This window comes from Watersipora subatra, chromosome 9 (assembly GCF_963576615.1).
Source record: "Watersipora subatra chromosome 9, tzWatSuba1.1, whole genome shotgun sequence".
NCBI lineage: Eukaryota > Metazoa > Bryozoa > Gymnolaemata > Cheilostomatida > Watersiporidae > Watersipora > Watersipora subatra.
The window spans coordinates 56,974,879-56,993,132 of NC_088716.1; the positions used below are offsets into that span (position 1 = coordinate 56,974,879).

Genomic DNA, 18,254 nt, shown 5'->3' on the forward strand with positions numbered 1-18,254 from the left:
GATTTTGATAAGGCAGTAGATATTGACATTATGTACATATTGATGATGTCAGTAGGATTCATTACTAGAATTGTAACATGTAAAAAGTTCAATATGTACTATAGAATTTTGTTTTTGGTAGCTTTACAGAAAGCTAGTAAGCGATTAGCATGAAACACTAAACATTAAAGCACAGAAACACCGCATGCGGAGACAGTTTACACACATTTATTAAACGATATAATAATTAGGCAAATGACAAGTCATTTTTGTCAAAAGAGAAGCAAAGGTCAAGGTTAAATGAAAATAATGACAGTTTTTATGATATGTGATTCATTTGTCAGAATAATGGTTTAGATCGCTTGCAGAACAAATAGATTCTATTCTGCTGGGTAGTTTAATAAAGCTGAGTTAGTTTGCATAGTGTAAGTGACAGGGGTAAAGAGAACACAGAAAGAAGGCGGGATTAGGATGCGTAAGTAGAATTAGTTAGTAGCATAAATGGTTCTGTTCTTTGACATCTTCTTGGCAGCCATTATCTCCTTCTCATACTTGGCAACGAGTGGCTCTTCACCTCGAGTCTCGTCCATGCAAAACTCTCGGAACATCTCCTCAAAGTCTTCAAATCTTTCCATCAGCTCCGCGTGTGTCTCTGCAGGAAAGCCATAAATAACTATAAACACCGAGTAAATGGCTGATTAGATGTTTCCAAAATGAGTGAAATTGTAGTTGGACTTTTTACAAAATGACGGAAAGATTTCATGTTTGATGTATAATTACATCTTATGGCTAATGTGTAGACTTAGATTCTAGTTAACCACTTGTGGTATCAATCAACCTTTGTTGCGGCACTTCTGCATTGACATGTTAAAAACTGTTGAAAATGTACGGAATTATAGATTTGTAATCGAGGAGCTGAAATTTTTTTTCTAAACATGCTTGTAATAGTAGTCATAGTCGAGTGTAAGAAGATAGATGTTGGCGCCACCAACTAAAAAAATTGTGAGCATGTATACACTAAGTATTTTTGTAGCTGCCTCTGTTTGATTTAGTAAGAGGCGCTAGTATCAGCTATTTACGGTTTTGACTGTTTGACCAGTTTTGCTCTGGAGAGCAGTCTTGATAAGAAATGAGTCTATAGTCAGTGATATTCAAATGGAAGAGAAAACTTTATATACAAACAATAAAATAAACCGATAAGCTTAACTATGAACTAATATAATCTAGAAAATAGAGAAAAGATCCATAAAAAATTATTGATATGTACCATTAAAGTCTGAGCCACCTACAATTTCATACACAAATGCTTACAAGTACATAAATGCTCACAGGTAAATGCTTGCAGGAAAATGCTCATAGGTACAGTAAGCCCTTACAGGCAATGCTTACTGGCAAATTCTTGCAGGCAAGTGCTTACAGGCAAATACTTACAGGTAAGTGCTTCCAGGCAAACGCTCACAGGCAAATACTTACAGACAAGAAGCAAATGCTTACAGGCAAATGCTTACAGGCAAATGTTTCCTTAAATTTCACTAACAATCTTACATGGTAATACTGCCATGCAAGCATTTCACTCACCGCTGACCATTCCACCAGGTTCCTTATTCATCGGTGGTAGTGAAGGGCCCGTGCCAAAGCCTATCGCTCCTTTGAACTTACAGACGATGAAGTCTACTATTTCATACTGATTTTCCTTTGCCTTGAGTTCTTCCTGCACATTCAAACACATACATGTAGCAAACATGTAGTATAACCGTAGTATACATGTAGTATAACTGTAGTAAAACTAGTATAACTGCATCAAAACAGGTGAACACATAATCAATGCTTGTATGCTTTCAAAGTGTGCGCTATGGCGGATGACTCACCGTAACAGCTGTAAAGCCTTCGAGGATGATTGTGACCATAAAGCTTAGCAGAAGGAAGGAAACAAGGATTGTAAATGATAGAAAGATGATTGGAGCGAATATTGGGTTGGCATCTTGCAACTCCTTGTAGTCGAATTTGTCTGCAAACAAAACGTGTAAATTGAATACACAGAAGAAAACTCCAGTATTATATATAGAGCTAATGATTGACACGCAACTACTAATGCTGGGAATAGCCTTAGAAAACTGCAGTGCAATGAATGACCAGCAAGGGTAGACATATAACCACTATTGCTGAATTGTAGCAGGTGATCATGTATGCTATAAAACCGCTGTAATGTTCAGCGGGCGATCACTATTCTTCTAAAATCGCATCTTTCCAATACATATTCCAAACAAATATGAAACCCATCTTTTGTAACTGATGAAATAAGGAACCGCTTTACACCTTTGGAAACTTTTGAAAGACAACTGTTTTCTTTTCAAATATCGTTAATTGGGGGTTTTTTAATATGTACTGAAAGGCCTTGATTACAGTAGATTCCGCAAGCCAGTCTTAGGTTTATCAGCATAAAATTTTACATGGAGAACACAACTCTAAATTAGGAATTGTTTTCATAAAATTTTTTTTGTATAAGTTTAGTTAGGCAGCAGCTGTAATTATAGGTAATTTAAACTTGTGAAATTTGTTTGTGAAATTTTCATTTAATAAGCATTTGTGAGCAGTTTTCTCTTTAGAACACAAACTCAAAGTTCATCATCAAATTTGCCTCGACCTATCTTCAGCTATTCCATCAGATGGATGTCAACACTAAAAGAGGCTTTTTCATTTCCACCACGTTAGTAAGAGGAAAATGCGTACATACATTATATGCTGATATTGTTAATTCTAAAATTGCCATGCCGCTATTTAGTTATGTGCAATAACATTAACTATACTGTAATATAATTATTAAAATATCAGTAACTTATTTCATGCCTGTTAAGTAATAGCCCTGCATGAAAATCTAATAGTTGTATGAATCAAGTCAAATCACACTTCGGTGCACTTTCAGCAAGCGCACCTTCACACAATGAGATGTTGAGAGACCCTCACTCTGCGAAGGGGCGTATTTTGATGCATAAAAGGGCAACTTTATCCATTTATAAATAAAACTAGTGCTAGCAATTGATTCGAAACGTACAGTAGAAAGTGTGCAGACCACTTCAGCGATCTGTTTACAGATATGAACAGCATTGATTTCCTCGCATGAAACACAATTTTGTATGCCATATACTGTCTTGGTAACTTACTTAACATGAGGGTGAACAGGGTTTCAGACGCCTTGAAAAATGTGCTGAAGGAAAGGAGGAGTCGGCAGTAGACTAGGAAGGCCAACTGGGCAAAAGCTAAGAAGACGATTCCCAATGTGAAGAGGAATGACATTAGAGGCTTTCCTACAAGCATAAACAGGGCAGATATTGCGCTGACATTCATAATGAATTAGCTTACAATTATAGATAAGACCAACAGATAATAAATAGCTATAAATAAGAAATAATAATAATAAATGATACCAATATTTTTATGAAATATTTATTATTATAATTGTTATTATTATAATAATTATATAATTATAATTATTATAAGCATTATTGTAATTATATAATTATTATATATTATTTTATAAATAGTTATTGTAAGTATTATTATAATTACATAGTTATTATATATTATTTTATAAATAATAATTATAAATATAAATAAATAAACTTCATACAAAAATTATAACCAATAGATAATAGATAATAATTACAATTATATAACTATTGTATATTATTATGTAAGTAGTTGTTTTAAATAAATCAATTTTATATAAATAAAATAATAACAAATATGTAATAAATAATATATAGAGAATGAAATACAGACATAGCCTCTTACCAATGTAGGCAAGTGTGAGTCCAAGCATGGTCATCTTTTTGTTGAAACGTAAAAGTTTCAGGAACTTGACAGTTGCCATAAAGACAATGAAGGAAAGTATGTAGTTATAGATCTACAAGTAGCAAGTAGCAAGTAACTTTCAAGGACACTATAGAAGAAGTGAATTCATTTTATATGCAACAAAATATGTTGGACATTGAGGTCAAGGCTAGTTTGTACTGACCTCTTCCCAGGTTGTTGCGAACTGGAAGCTAACAAAGCTTGTAGGATTTGCCCGGAATTCTTTAGCTGTCTTGGCGATGAGCGCAAACCTCATGAAGAACATAACAATGGCAACGACACAGAGTAGGAGTGTCGCTACCTCCATACAGTTCCAAAAGCTCTGGAACATTTTAGAGATGATGTCAGCCTACCATACTAGCGGGATTCTACTAATTCTATTATACAAAAGCAACTGTAATTAATATGCTCTGACTCAGTTTTGTAAAGGTGATGTTCAAGTCTTTTATGTTGTGACTATGTTTGCTACCTTTAATCTATCAATGATACCGTTATAAAGTAAATATAAGTAAATATTGATTATCCAGTTGCATGGCAAGCAGATTGAGCTGTCGTGACTGAATTACTTCAAGATATGAATTGGTAAAGAAGCAAGCTTTTAGAGGAAAAAGTTGATAAATATTCTTTTGCTACCCACACCGCAGGAAGCGTATTGCAAAGGCGTCGTGGTTCAAAAACAGCTTGCTTCTTCTAAATATTATAGTGCTTTGTAAGCTGCATGCCAAAGTTATCATTGAAATTTAAAACCAGTGCTGAAGAGTTACTCCAGTCCACTTTAGAAAAGATAGTGTTCATAATTCATTCAAGTTGAACTTTGCAACTACTCAAAAACAGAAATCATCATCAACAAACCGGTTACATTTTAGTTTAAATGTTTATGGTGAGTCATTTTCTTTTTAAAGTTTACTCGTGAATTGAGAATAATTTGAGTTGCAAAATGAAATAATAATAAAATAAGATTTGAGCACTCAGTTTGCTTCAGGAATAATAAAAATGAAAAGAGTGTCTCATATTTTCATAAAGTTTACTTGAAAGTACTTCTTTTTAAGCTTTTTATAAAATTTGTTCCCCAAGCAATCTCACTTACAAGACTTGTTATATTACTTACACTGAAATAGACTTATAGACTTACACTGAAATACTCCTTCTTTAGCTTTTTCAAAAGCTTTGCCTCTCTAACAATGAAGTAGATAACATAGAGGAAGGTAAGTATCTCGGTGACGAGCACAGTGATCATGTAAGTGCCAATGTATCTGTCGAGTTTGATCAGGTTCATTTTGAACACGGGAATAACCGCTAAAACGGTGAAATCATCAACATGAAAGAGCCATGAATAAGACAAAATTTTGTACTCACAAAATTTTAAGAGCACTGTCCTCAGTTGTGACATTCAACTCTTTTGCTGCGAAAAGCCTTCAAAACGGCTCACCTTAAAATCTATACAAATACATCGATGACAGAGTTAATAGATCCACCCAAAAGATTGGCACAATAAATTTAGGATTAATATTTTGCTAAAAAAAATTTACCAGTTTTCTTTTTGCTCAAAAGTCTCAGCATAAAATCGTGGTTTCAATTTTCTTTAACTTTCGGTTTAAGATGGACGAAAAGGAAAATGGTTACCAGTGACCTAAACATACTTCTGCGAGTGAAATTCTTCAACGGTAGATCTAAAATATTAATGATAGCTACACTTCTTATATTAAAGAATAGAGGTGTGCGTTTTGGTCACACTGCGACAATGATAGCGTTTTTCTTTTGCGGTCAGTTTTGCAAAACTAAATAAATATTAAACATGGCTTCTTGTTTGTCAAATGCATCGATTCTTGTGCCAAATTTTCTGATAATTCTAAAAAGCCTCAAATTAAAGCTCTATGGCAACAACTCTTGTTTTTGCAACCAAAATATAAGTGTACGCTAGCAAAGAATTTTCAGCATAAAATAATTTCTTCAGAATAAACTAAACAATCCGTAGTAAAAAAGTTAAGGAAATATAAACAAGCATCAGATCAACAGTAACTAGCATTCATCGTTTGACTCTGTCAACTTAAATACGATAGATCACAGACTTAGATCTAACGAGGGGAACTTTAACAAACTACTCATTTAATATGACTTACATTCCATATGACTTACATTCCATATGACTTACATTCCATATGACTTACATTCCATATGACTTACATTCCATATGACTTACATTCCATATGACTTACATTCCATATGACTAGCATTCCATATGACTTACATTCCATATGACTTACATTCCATATGACTTACATTCCATATGACTTACATTCCATATGACTTACATTCCATATGACTTACATTCCATATGACTTACATTCCATATGACTTACATTCCATATGACTTACATTCCATATGACTTACATTCCATATGACTTACATTCCATATGACTTACATTCCATATGACTTACATTCCATAAGTAGAGACTCAAATGTGATACACTCAACAGTGAACAATACTTACCTCCGGTAGGAAGAAACTCGAATGTGATAGAGGAGACTGAGAAGAGGTTGATGTTTGAGTTGTAAAGAACAAACTCTACAACGACTGCTCTGGTCTCTGGAGTTAACCATTCTAGCTCCTTCAGCTCAGCGATGGTTCTCATTGCAATCTCATGCGTATGTCCTGCAACAGCGAGTATCTATCCGTATATCTTTCTATAGAGTTTTATGATTTATAACTCATTATATTCACAGATACAGACGTTTATCTACACATGAAATAGAAGCGATATAAACCTAGTTCTATGTTGAATCCTCCACCACCGTATGTTGCTTCTTGTCCGCTGAACGGAAAGCCAGAAAGTTCTGAGCCGCTTTGCCAATACCATCCTGGGTAAGGCCCTTCATAGGCTGGCTCTGTAAGAGAAATACATGTATGTACATGCTGTGTACTGAAAAAACTAACATATGATATAATAGTGTAATGATGCTCTTAGTATAGCATAGAATATACTGGTACGTTATTATATGTATATGTATAGCGTGAAGCACAATAGCAGCCAGCATATTATCTATGACAGCGTATATGGTGCTTGAAGACTCGTTTCTGCAAATCTGAAGATACATTTAAGCTTAGAAAAGGTTTCATTCATAAGAATCATGACACTAATGTTCAGAAGTTGTCTGCTCACAGAAAAACTGTCCATACACTTATTTGACGAAAGTGGTATTCTTTGGGGGCACACAATTTCTAAAGGCACAGTGTATGTATGCTCCCATAGACATTAAATATTTTAATCATTGGGTAATATAGTTAGTTGAACAGTAATTTCTAAAATGTTCTACTTCTCTGATGCTTTCTATCGCAGACATAAACCGCTTGGCAGCAATGTCAGATCATATTGTCATATATCATTCTGTAATTATTCTCTGTAAAGCATACCTTGCTTTTTTGCTGATTTTCCTATTAGCCAAAGACTAAAACCACCAGTAGAAATTAGGACTACACTACCCCCCTCTTTAATTAACCCTATGTCCTCAGATTTTGGAAGCAGATATCAGTTAGAGGAAGTTCTGAACAAGTATAAACGAGCTATTGATGTCAAATTTTAACGCAGTGCAATTTCGTATTTTAAAGCAGTTTTGATATTCAAAGAGCTACTATTTCTCTATATGCAAAAAATAATTAAAAATGGAGTTAACATATGTATTCTTGAAAGGTACGCTAAAGAAATTTTCACACAAAGAATAGCAGTAACAAGCTTCTGGTTGCACGCCTTGTAAGCTAAACCAGCTGAGCTGGTATTCTGCAAAGTCCAAAATTTATTGGTTCACTGGCCAATCAAATTTAAACATTTTATAAATATATGGTCTTAGTTTCTAACAGACTAAAAATGTATTCTGCATATATAAAATTCATGTTACTATTTGTTGCTAAAAACTACAATTTACTATCCTGATTTTTCAGCTTCGCTATTACATTAGATTACCAACTTTTAAACACTTTTGTTCAACTCACTCAAAAATTCCTGATTCTGTCTTCTCATTTTTGTTTTCGCGTGTAACGAAAAACATCATTTCGTTGACGATTACCGATGCCGATAAAAGGTTATGTAATACGTACTATATTTATACATTAATTCTGTTAATGCTGCATTGTGGTTGGTTGTCACAAGAGAGTCCGTCACTCTAACTGGTCAGTGCTGTGTTTTTAGAGACTCTTGCCAGTAATTTTTTTGGTTTCTTAAAGTTTTAACAGTCACCCTAAACGATCTTTTCCAAGTTCTTAAACATGAATAATTCCTTTCAAAGGATGCAAGGAACTACCATTGCATAAGTGCGATTATGAATAGCTCATCAAATGTGGTTTAGTTTACAAAAAAGTAGTGAATACCATGCCTGTTTTTGTAAAACAACATTTGCCCGAGTATAAAATCAGAATAAGAAGTGAATACCTGAAGTGTTTGCCACAGGAACCCAGCCTGGATAGTAGATTCCCTCATCTTCTCCAAAAAGGCTGTATCCTAGATTACATTCCTTGGTGTATTTGTAGAGGGGCATCTCACACTCAACTGCAGCAAATTATATTACTTATAGCATTTATCTTTAATCTATAAATCTCCAATTTTGTGTCTGTCCTTCGGTATGTCCGGTTATCTTTAAAAGTTATCAGTTATCAGTTAAAATCTCGATATGAAAAATCCATTTCGCGGAAGATTTGATCTCAGAACCACCCATTCTCCAGAAGATATGCTAAACCATTGCTGCATGTGAGATTGTTAGATTTCTTGGTCGATATATGTCGCTGTGTGGGTAAAAATAGGCTACCGGTCTCCGTTACAGCGCAACATAATTCTATATATTAGTAAGAGCCGTACATAACTAGCTTACTAAAATAACCATTGGCAATGTGCCAGGCTAATGGCAAGTGGCATTGTTTATAAGCTGAGTTTATAAGTGTGACATTGCTATCACTGTTTATAAGCTGATTTCTAATACCCGTGCAACACCGGGCATCCTGCTAGTTTACAGATAATAGAAAACTTGCTAAATAATGAACAATTTGCATCTCAAGTTTACTAATAAACTCATATAATGAGCATTTACTTATACTCTTATATGCTCACCACTTGGCATACGGAGTTGTCTTAGCCTTGGTACTCCCACCCGATAACTGTTTCTATCAGCGGCGAACATTGGATCTCTAGCGACCCCGTCATACCATGGCTCTGGCCAGAGAGAAGGTACAAGGGTGTTCTCACAATATGACCAGAATGACCTGTATTCTGTGACCTAAAATACAGAGCCCATGTTGCTATAGTATGTATATATTATAGTATATTTTAAAAATTATATTAAATAAAGATATAGAGAATACGCTGGAGAGTGTGATCTCACCGAATCCATGTTGACTCCATTGTCGGGGAGATAAACTGCCCCATGGAACTCATCGTACAGAGATTTGTAGAGGGTGTGCGAAGCTGCATCTCGGTTGCCAAGGCTTACCATGAAGATAAGAGTAAGGAAGATGACATAGAGGAATACTTCCCATAGCACATCCATCATCTTCAACTCCTTTTGCCTGTAAGTACAGTGAGTTCAACTTACTAGCTGACTTTGCTTCATGTTCTATAGCCTAGTATTTGAATTATTCACCTGTCTGTTCATCTGTCTGTTCATCTGTCAACTAACTCCGAGTTTTAGAACTGAATTTTAGCGGTAAGCGCGGTGATGCCGGGAATATCTTTTATTTTTAACCAGATAGCCCGCAGTTGAGTTTTAAAGAAATCTGATTCCCAATCAAATCTGTTTAAAAAAACCTTCCATCTGATTCTCAGAAACCAGATAGAAATTTGAAACCAAATATGTTTAGTGACCCGGTGAAAAGTATAGAGCATATGCGTGTGAATTTTAGATGAAATCAGTCATAAATTGTAGAAACGGATAACACTTATGCATACCATACATACAATAAACAAGTATGATTTATTAATATAGATGCCTATTATAGCCATATATGTATTCTGAAATCCAGCATCGCTAGCTAATACAGTCATACCTCGACATCGAGCTTAACGCGTTATGGTACTATTTCTTATATAAGAAACTCAAGTACAAATTAATCCGTTAGCCCACTATGAAAAAAACACTCAAACAGGATATAAGGTAGAAAAACGTGCTTTTAATTATAGTAATTACGTACAAGCACTAAAAAGTGACAAATACTTATTTAGTTGTTATAATCTGCAATAAAATGTAACATCACTATGTAAACAAATTTATGGAGTTTTTACCTTCGAGACAGACGTTTTGGATAACAGCTGTCGGAGGGAGACTTGAGAGCAACGCATTCAATACACTAAACTTTGGTTTGAAACTTTGAATTTAACTCGAATTAATTTAACTTACTAAACACACATTTGAAGCTAAGTTTTAATCTTTCACAAAACTTACGGTTTACAAAACATTTCCGGTTTACAGCACTTTGTCTCGCACTAACTGTAACTTTTAGCCAACCTTTCAAAAACTCTTTTCAAACTGTTTCGAGGAAAAAGACTGAGCGATGCTGTTTTCGAAAAGGGCTTCTCGCATACTTGAGCCTATAGTGGCCATCGAGAACCTGTTTGTATGCTCGTATCTCAAAGATTACTCATATCTCAAAGAAGAAACTTGCTCGAAAGTCATATCGTATCTCGAGTTTTTCGAATGTTGAGGCATTCGAATGTAGAGGTATTACTGTAGTTCTGTAGTGCAATAAATCTGGATTATACAATCGTGACTGCCACTGAAAGCTAATGAGTCTCAAAACCCTTGGTAGCTTCTGATCCATATAGCAAAACTCATTCCAGTTTCGTAATGATCTCCCTTTTAGCTTTCTTATCCTGTAGACACCCGACGATATTGCATAGCGTTAACTCTATTACTAGAAAAAATAGCTCTTGCACTATTACTACCTTGTTATAGTACTAATGCAATCATGCTCAAGACCCATTATCACAAAAACACTACTTCCCTTGTTCACCTGCTATGATTCTCTCGCTATTCTACAGCCGTGACTGCATTAGTTTTTCTAGCCTTAGATTTATCATAACCCTAATTTATCACTTAGCCACTTGTCTATTACTGCATAGACTTATATTTACTGTTGCTCTAATAGCACATAATCTCATATCCATTATACACTCTCAATTGAGAGCTGGAGTTACCTGAGAGCTCGTGCAGCAGTAAGGTACTCCTCGGAGGGAGGGATGGGCACGTTCTTGTACTTGTTTAGTCGCTTTCTTACTTGCTGATCGAGTTTCTGACACTGTTTCTCATGCTTGTGCATGTACTCCTCGCCCTTCTCTAGCCCTGGATCCACATCATCATCATTTGTCGGCTTTCTGATGACCAGCGCCCAGAAGAGAGCAATACCGACAACCTAGATATTGTCAACAAAACAGTCATGAGTCCTGTATATAAGTTATAATACCAGTTTGGAACTCACACGCTCTAAACCTTGGTTAACTACCGTATATCCACGCATGCAAGCTGATTCTAGAACGTGCAAGTGTTTTTGCGCAACGAAACTATGGTCAGCGTAAAATGCAAACATGTTTCCCAATGGCCCAACGCAAACAGATGATTGTTCTCTTTTGATTAATTGGAGACACAATATGCTAGTTATACAACTAACTACTCACCGATCAGAAATGTTTTGTACTAAGCCTACAAAAGCCGCTCTATTTCCGAAGCCATTTGCTCTGATAGATATGTAGGCCTACAGAGTGTCAAAACTTATATGGTTGGCTTATATATAAATATGTAAATTCTTAAATAAATTCCGTGATTTCAGGGCTGTTTTTCTAGTGTTGGCATATATGCGAGGACATACAGTAACTATAGCTAAAATATTTACCTTGATAGGTTGTGACATAAAGATGCTTTCAATAATCGAAGTACAAAAGGCGGCAGTCCATCCAGCAGACTTCTTGGGTCCAAAAGTACCAGCGACTTCAACCGTGTAATAAAATGCTCCCCCCACAACAGCCAGAGCCAGTATATATGCAACGAATCTAAAAAAGAAATTCATTAAATGAAACTTTTAAAGTCTTTATACCTACAAAGTGTCAAATCGGTGTTTTATCAGTTTTGTAGGGAAGAAATCAATTTGCTGAGTAGATTAGATATATATATATACGGTATATATATATACGGTATATATACGGTATATATACATACCGTATATACCGTATATATATATATATATATACGGTATATATATATACGGTATATATATATACCGTATATACCGTATATACCGTATATACCGTATATACCGTATATACCGTATATATATATATACGGTATATATATGGTATATATATATCGTATATATATGGTATATATATACCGTATATATACCGTATATATATACCGTATATATATAATATTACCTTTTGCATTTGTTATTTTTTGAAATTGTTTAAAAAATAATCTTTTCCTACTATCACCTATTGTCTTTATTTGTAATTTTTAAATGTGTCATTTCAATTTTAAATGTGCCGTTACACTTCCATTTCCAGTTTCCCGCAAGGTTTGAATGTCAAAGTGGTAAAGGCTACTAATTTTCACGTGAAAAATTGTATTATCTCGAGTAGGAATAACCTCTACATTCTCTCCATTTGGTCAAAGACAGTTCGATATTTCATTTTTACATTTGTACCAGTATCGAGAGGTACCAGTATTGTCGTATTCAAAGTTTCGATGGATAGCTTCTGCTGGAACAGTAACCTTTTTTACACACGCATGCACGCACACCACATACACACATCTATGAACAAATTGTTATTATTAATTCAACATATTCAGGATTTTTTCTTTGTTTTCTCATTTAGTATTAGTTGTATAATTACCAAATCATCTTTTATTGTAATCGTAGCAGAACAGAATTTAGCTACTACTTTCTAATTATTTCACATTTACATTCCAACACTTTAGCTGTTTTATTTTGTTTCTCAATTTATTTGATCTGCACAAAAAATTTTCCTCATGACATGAAGTTTGAAAGTTGCTGTTGTTTGACGAAGTTTGAAAACCTTTTCCACTTGTTTTATTTTTTTCTCTTAATTTATTTAAACTGCACAAAACAATTTTCTCATAATATGAAGTTTTAAAATTAAAATGGTAACTGTTGTTATATGTTAAATAAAAATAAATTTGCTGTGCAAAGACTTATTACCTAGGCATTCATCTAGTATATACAATGTATATATACTAGTGGAAATCCCGGCATTACACGGGTATTAAAAATCAGCTTTTAAACAGTGACAGGTAATATAGTTGCCTGCCTGGCACAATGCCAATGGATAATTTGAGTAAGCCAATATCCATACAGCTAAACTTACTAAAAGAGCCGTGAGAGCAAGATTTAGCGGCGTTGTGTAACGCAAAATGCTACGCGTGCTTTAATCGAAATTACGCCTAATGAATCCATTGCATCTCGTGTAGCTTGATTTGTTAGGTTATCATCTAGTGAACAGGAGGTTTTGAGATGAAATCCAGCATGAAGCGGATCTTTCATTCCTAAATTTTAAGAGCTATAACTGGGCAAGCTGAATGACATAGTTTGATATTTATATAGATAAATTTTAATTAATAAATAATGTAGAATAATGCACGTATTCTGCTTACACTGCTGACTCGTTCATAATGTGACTAGCTTGCAACTTACAGAAAGCCCCAGGGTAGTTTGTACTTTTTGTTACGCTGCTTGGTTTCCTCTGTAACATACTCATTGATAGCCTCATTTTGCCCATTCATAGAAGTTAGGCTGGCAAAGCTAGCCGCCCTTGATCCAGTGAAGCCTGTAAAAGTGAGTCAGCATTTTGATATAAAAGTTCTTTTATGGTGTTCAGGATGGCCGCTATGAGAACTTCCAATAATGCAAATTTGCATATTATAAAATGACAGAAGGGTAGGACGCACCATCATCCAAGATCTTGGCCTGTTGAGCGAGCTCATCCGCAGCAAACGTGCCATCATGTTTTTTCTTTTTGCCTTTCTTGCAGGGTGCACAACACCTCTTACCAAGATCATATGGTGGCTCTTTAGTGTTCTTATAGATGAGCACTATAAGCAGGTTGACAGGAAAAGCGACAAGACTTGAGAGAATGCCTGTGAGCACTTGTTGGTAGGTGAGACTGATTGGCCCGAGACGGAACGACTTGATATTTTCATCAGCTTCAGAAGGATCTCGGTAGAACATAATATTAGCTGCCATGCTAGCAAAAAGCAATGAGATGCAGCAGGTCAGCCTTTGAACTCTTGTGAAATTGCTTTTGTGAGGCTTTCCAAATATAGAGAACCAGATGTGCCCATCCATTAGATCCTTCCGTGCTTTGGTGAAGAAGAGATGAGAGAATCCTGTGAGCTCATCTTTTCCTGCTAGAGGAACGATTCGATCGATAATCCCATCGTCTTCTCCAGCTGATAGCCAACGGTCGAGAATGAAAAAGTATTTCTCGAGTGTTTGCATATCTACTACCTGCATTCGACTGAAAAACCAGCCAGGGCTCTTTCCTGAATTGTCATGCCACATCCTTACGTGACTAAGTGAGCCGAGACATCGGGGAGTGGCCATTACGAAGCCATCAACACCTCCGGCTTGAAGAATGGGTCGCTTGTCATCGTAGATGAGCCGAGGAGGAGTCTCGTCCTCTTCGCCGGAAAAGATAATACTCACTTTGGCTGTCGTGCTTGCACCCGTGCGAGTTCCTGTGTAGACAGTCACTTCGTACAGATATCTATCACGAGGATCGTTGTCTAGTAGTGGAGAAACGCCAGCCTTGATGGCATCCTTTTTGTCTTGCGCTGAAGCCCAGATGAGGGAACAGAGATAGAGGGCCATGATGGAGACCATTATAGAAAAGACAAGCGGATTCTCGCCAAGATTGTTAAAAGCGGAGTTTGCAGGATCTATGGTGTTGAATGGCACAGAAACCCCGGATGCAAATGATATTCCTGGAGTTTTCTTGCCCAGCTCAATCTTTCTTTCGTATTCTTCTATAGTTGTAGATTCATCATTCTCATCATACTCAGGAACAGGGGGTGCAAGCAGCCCACACATGCAATGCGTGACATTGGGCTCAGTTAGTGGACCAACTTCACACCTAGCAAACATATAAATTTTAAAACTAACTATCCAGTCGACACAGTACCTCATTTTTCTTATATTAATATGAGCAAAGTAGCTCTTCCCATTGCATGCATGTAAAGCTAAATCCAACCATGAGATCTAACCCTGAGATCCAACCATGAGAAGCAGAGGAGAGTATCTAAAGATATCTTGTGCTGTAGGTAGAAAACTATGATCTAAAATAGCAGCCCATGAAGCTGCATGGCAAAGGGGCAGTAAACTTGGACCCTACTAAAACATAAATATAATGGGACTTGTCTACTCGTTAAGCACATCTGTAGGCTACACAAGTTATACAAGATCAACAAAGAAGTCACCAGTAAGCATAATCTAGATGTATGTACAGAATCTAGATGTATGTACAGAATCTAGATGTATATACAGAATCTAGATGTATGTACAGAATTTAGATGCATGTACAGAATCTACATGTATGTACAGAATTTAGATGTATGTACATAATCTAGATGTATGAACAGAATCTAGATGTATGTACAGAATCTAGATGTATGTACAGAATCTAGATGTATGTACAGAATCTAGATGTATGTACAGAATCTAGATGTATGTACAGAATCTAGATGTATGTACAGAATCTAGATGTATGTACAGAATCTAGATGTATGTACAGAATCTAGATGTATGTACAGAATCTAGATGCAAGTGCAGAATTGAGAGAGAGAAAGATTTACCCGTCACTGACGTAAGCCTCATAGAATGGTGACCAGTATCGGCAGCTCGCAGCAGATACTTCCATGTCATAGTAGATCTTCTCATAGAATTCGTCTGGTATCTCGATCTCTTCATAGGTTGGCATGAGACCGCGCGAAAACTGAGTGAAGGTCGTGTTATGGAGGTCCAAGTAGGCTGAAGTGTTGACGAAAAGGTAAGACACGCCGATGTACAGTTTCACTTCGGCATCATGACTGTAACACAGAAACAGAGTAAACATGAAGGTACTTAGGTTGATTGACAAAAAAAAAGAAAGTCAGCATATATATATATAAAAAAGTTATATTTATACACATTAGTAAAAAGAGTGCTCAATGTTAAGAGTAAAAACAGAGCTGATATAAAACTATGTGTACTAAAAAACTACAAGTTTAGGTAAAACATTTTATTACTTAAAGTTTTGTGCGGTAGGCTTGCACTCTTCAGATAAATGAACATTTTATCTGAAGAGTGCAAGCCTACCGCACAAAACTTTAAGTAATAAAATGTTTTACCTAAACTTGTAGTTTTTTAGTACACATAGTTTTATATATATATATATCTATATATAAAATCAATAAAACAGACTATAACTTAAATAAAACACTTTATTACTATTAGTTTCATGCTTGGTGAGAGCAGATCTGAAGATTGCTCTCACCAAGCATGAAACTAATAGTAATAAAGTGTTTTATCTAAAGTTATAGTCTGTTTTACTGATTTTAACTTGCTCTGATTTTATCATTGAGCACTCTGCTCGGATCTCACGCTTTTACTTATGTATATATCTCTATATATATATATATATATATATATATATATATATATATATATATATATATACATGCATACATGTATATATAGATATATACTGACTTATCTTTTATATATATCTTTTTTATATATATAAAAAAGACATATATATATACATGAATTTAATATATATATATTAATTATTTTCAACAATTATTATAAATAAACTTTTCAAGTTTTAAGTTTACTCTTAAAAATTCAAAACAATGAAAAGACAATTCAAATGTAAATGTTGAATACGTAACATAGGAAGAACTCACTCTAACTGGATTAGGATTAGAGGATTAGGATTACTGGATTAGGATTAGTGAGCATACCATAATGAAATACTAAAACTGGATTTGGGCTAATTTAGCAAGTAGCCTAACCCTATCCATCTGCAAATAGGTCAGTTAAGGTAAGCCAAAATTATGATCCTAATATGGCAAAGAAATGTTACATAGGTATGGTCAAGAGCGACAACCATACAAATGAGCGAGTTATTGCACAAAATGGAGAACTGACTTGTTAAGCCAGGTGTTTGGAATGTAACAGGTCATGTCATCATTTTCCACAATGTCTCTATTAGGTGGGTAGACATGTCGGTTGAGTGTATGCGTCTCACAGGTAGCGTTTTCATTCTCAGCCAGTATATCGTCACATGATTCCACCTTCATCGCACCACCTATACGTATTCCAAAATGGAAAGCAAGTAGTTGAAAGTTGACGAAGTATTCATATTAACAATTTACTAATTTGATATTAACGGATATTAACATTACTCCTTATGTTATAAAATCCGGTGTGAAGTACGATTGGGTGAAATATCTTCAATTGCTGACAGCAAGTAAGAAAAGGGGGATATAAAAACTAACAAAACCTAATTTGTTATAATAATAATAATCTCTACCTAATAGGTTAGCAAGTATTCTATAATATATATAATATATATAAAATATATATAATTTATCAACAGTACATTTGAAACCCAGTAACAAGTCAGCTCTCACCTAAAGCTACAGTTGTATTCTCATCTACACTAAAGTAGGTGATAGGAAGGGTGCAGTTGAAGTCATGGTTATCACTGGTTGGACGAGTGTCCAATCTGAAGAAGAGGACAAAGACAAGACCCAGATCTTCGAAGAACATGTTTGTTTTGTTTTCAATGTTGGCAGCCTCGACTGGATCAACTAAAACAAAACAATGGCAACTCCTGAGTGTCGTGAGCTGAGGCTATGTAACTAAACTAGCTGTACTACCAGGAGTTGCTCGGGTAATAAAAAGGTCGTTGGACAGAAAATTTATTTGTATTTAACATATAACAACATTTACCATTTTATTTTGCAAACTACATATCATGAAAAAATATGTTTTGTCTAATTGAAATAAATTAAGAGAGAAAATAAAAACAACTGTAAAGGTTTTTAAACTTTATCAAACAATTGTAACTTTTAAACATCATATCATGAGGAAAATTTTTCGTGCTGGTCAAATAAATTAAAAAAAATAAAACGACTATAAAAAGGTTTAAATGTAAATGTGAAATAATTAGCTATTAATAGCTAAATTAACTCTGTTTTTTCTACGATTACAATAAAAGATGATTTGATAATGATATATATTAATGATATATACATATTAATTGTATACAATTAATATGAAATGAGAAAACCAAATAAAAACCCTGAACACAATGGATTAATAATAACAATTCTTACATAGAAGTGTGTGTATAAAAAAGGTTACTGCTCCACCAGAAGCTCTCCATCAAA

At 34.9% G+C, this 18,254-nt stretch overlaps 2 protein-coding genes across 2 annotated transcripts; both read right to left on the reverse strand.

The window, feature by feature from the left end:
- Positions 1-191: 191 nt before the first annotated feature.
- On the reverse strand, positions 192-9,214 carry LOC137404313 (polycystin-2-like). Its single transcript, XM_068090502.1, has 12 exons — positions 9,201-9,214; positions 8,930-9,095; positions 8,258-8,374; positions 6,600-6,719; positions 6,325-6,486; positions 4,964-5,127; positions 3,995-4,153; positions 3,772-3,883; positions 3,141-3,284; positions 1,848-1,987; positions 1,558-1,690; positions 192-631 (listed from the first exon to the last, which is right to left on the reverse strand). Exons 1-12 carry the CDS (start codon positions 9,207-9,209, stop codon positions 465-467), a joined length of 1,593 nt encoding a protein of 530 aa, XP_067946603.1. The 5' UTR covers positions 9,210-9,214; the 3' UTR covers positions 192-464.
- A 288-nt stretch (positions 9,215-9,502) lies between these two features.
- LOC137405266 (polycystin-1-like protein 2) lies at positions 9,503-14,691 on the reverse strand. Its single transcript, XM_068091492.1, has 5 exons — positions 13,770-14,691; positions 13,516-13,648; positions 11,701-11,857; positions 11,009-11,223; positions 9,503-9,608 (listed from the first exon to the last, which is right to left on the reverse strand). Exons 1-5 carry the CDS (start codon positions 14,689-14,691, stop codon positions 9,503-9,505), a joined length of 1,533 nt encoding a protein of 510 aa, XP_067947593.1.
- Positions 14,692-18,254: the final 3,563 nt, after the last annotated feature.

Excerpts from the sequence above, each read along its gene's own strand:
- LOC137404313 (XM_068090502.1), bottom strand. Across the intron at positions 3,884-3,994 it reads TCGCAACAACCTGGGAAGAG|ATCTATAACTACATACTTTC; the intron begins GTCAGTACAAAC and ends TGCTACTTGTAG. Across the intron at positions 632-1,557 it reads ACCTGGTGGAATGGTCAGCG|AGACACACGCGGAGCTGATG; the intron begins GTGAGTGAAATG and ends GCTTTCCTGCAG.
- LOC137405266 (XM_068091492.1), bottom strand. The coding sequence starts at position 14,691 with ATGGCCCTCTATCTCTGTTCCCTCATCTGGGCTTCAGCGCAAGACAAA. Across the intron at positions 11,224-11,700 it reads TTATGTCACAACCTATCAAG|GTTGTCGGTATTGCTCTCTT; the intron begins GTAAATATTTTA and ends GACAATATCTAG. Across the intron at positions 9,609-11,008 it reads ACTGCTGCACGAGCTCTCAG|ATTTGATTGGGAATCAGATT; the intron begins GTAACTCCAGCT and ends TTTTTTAAACAG.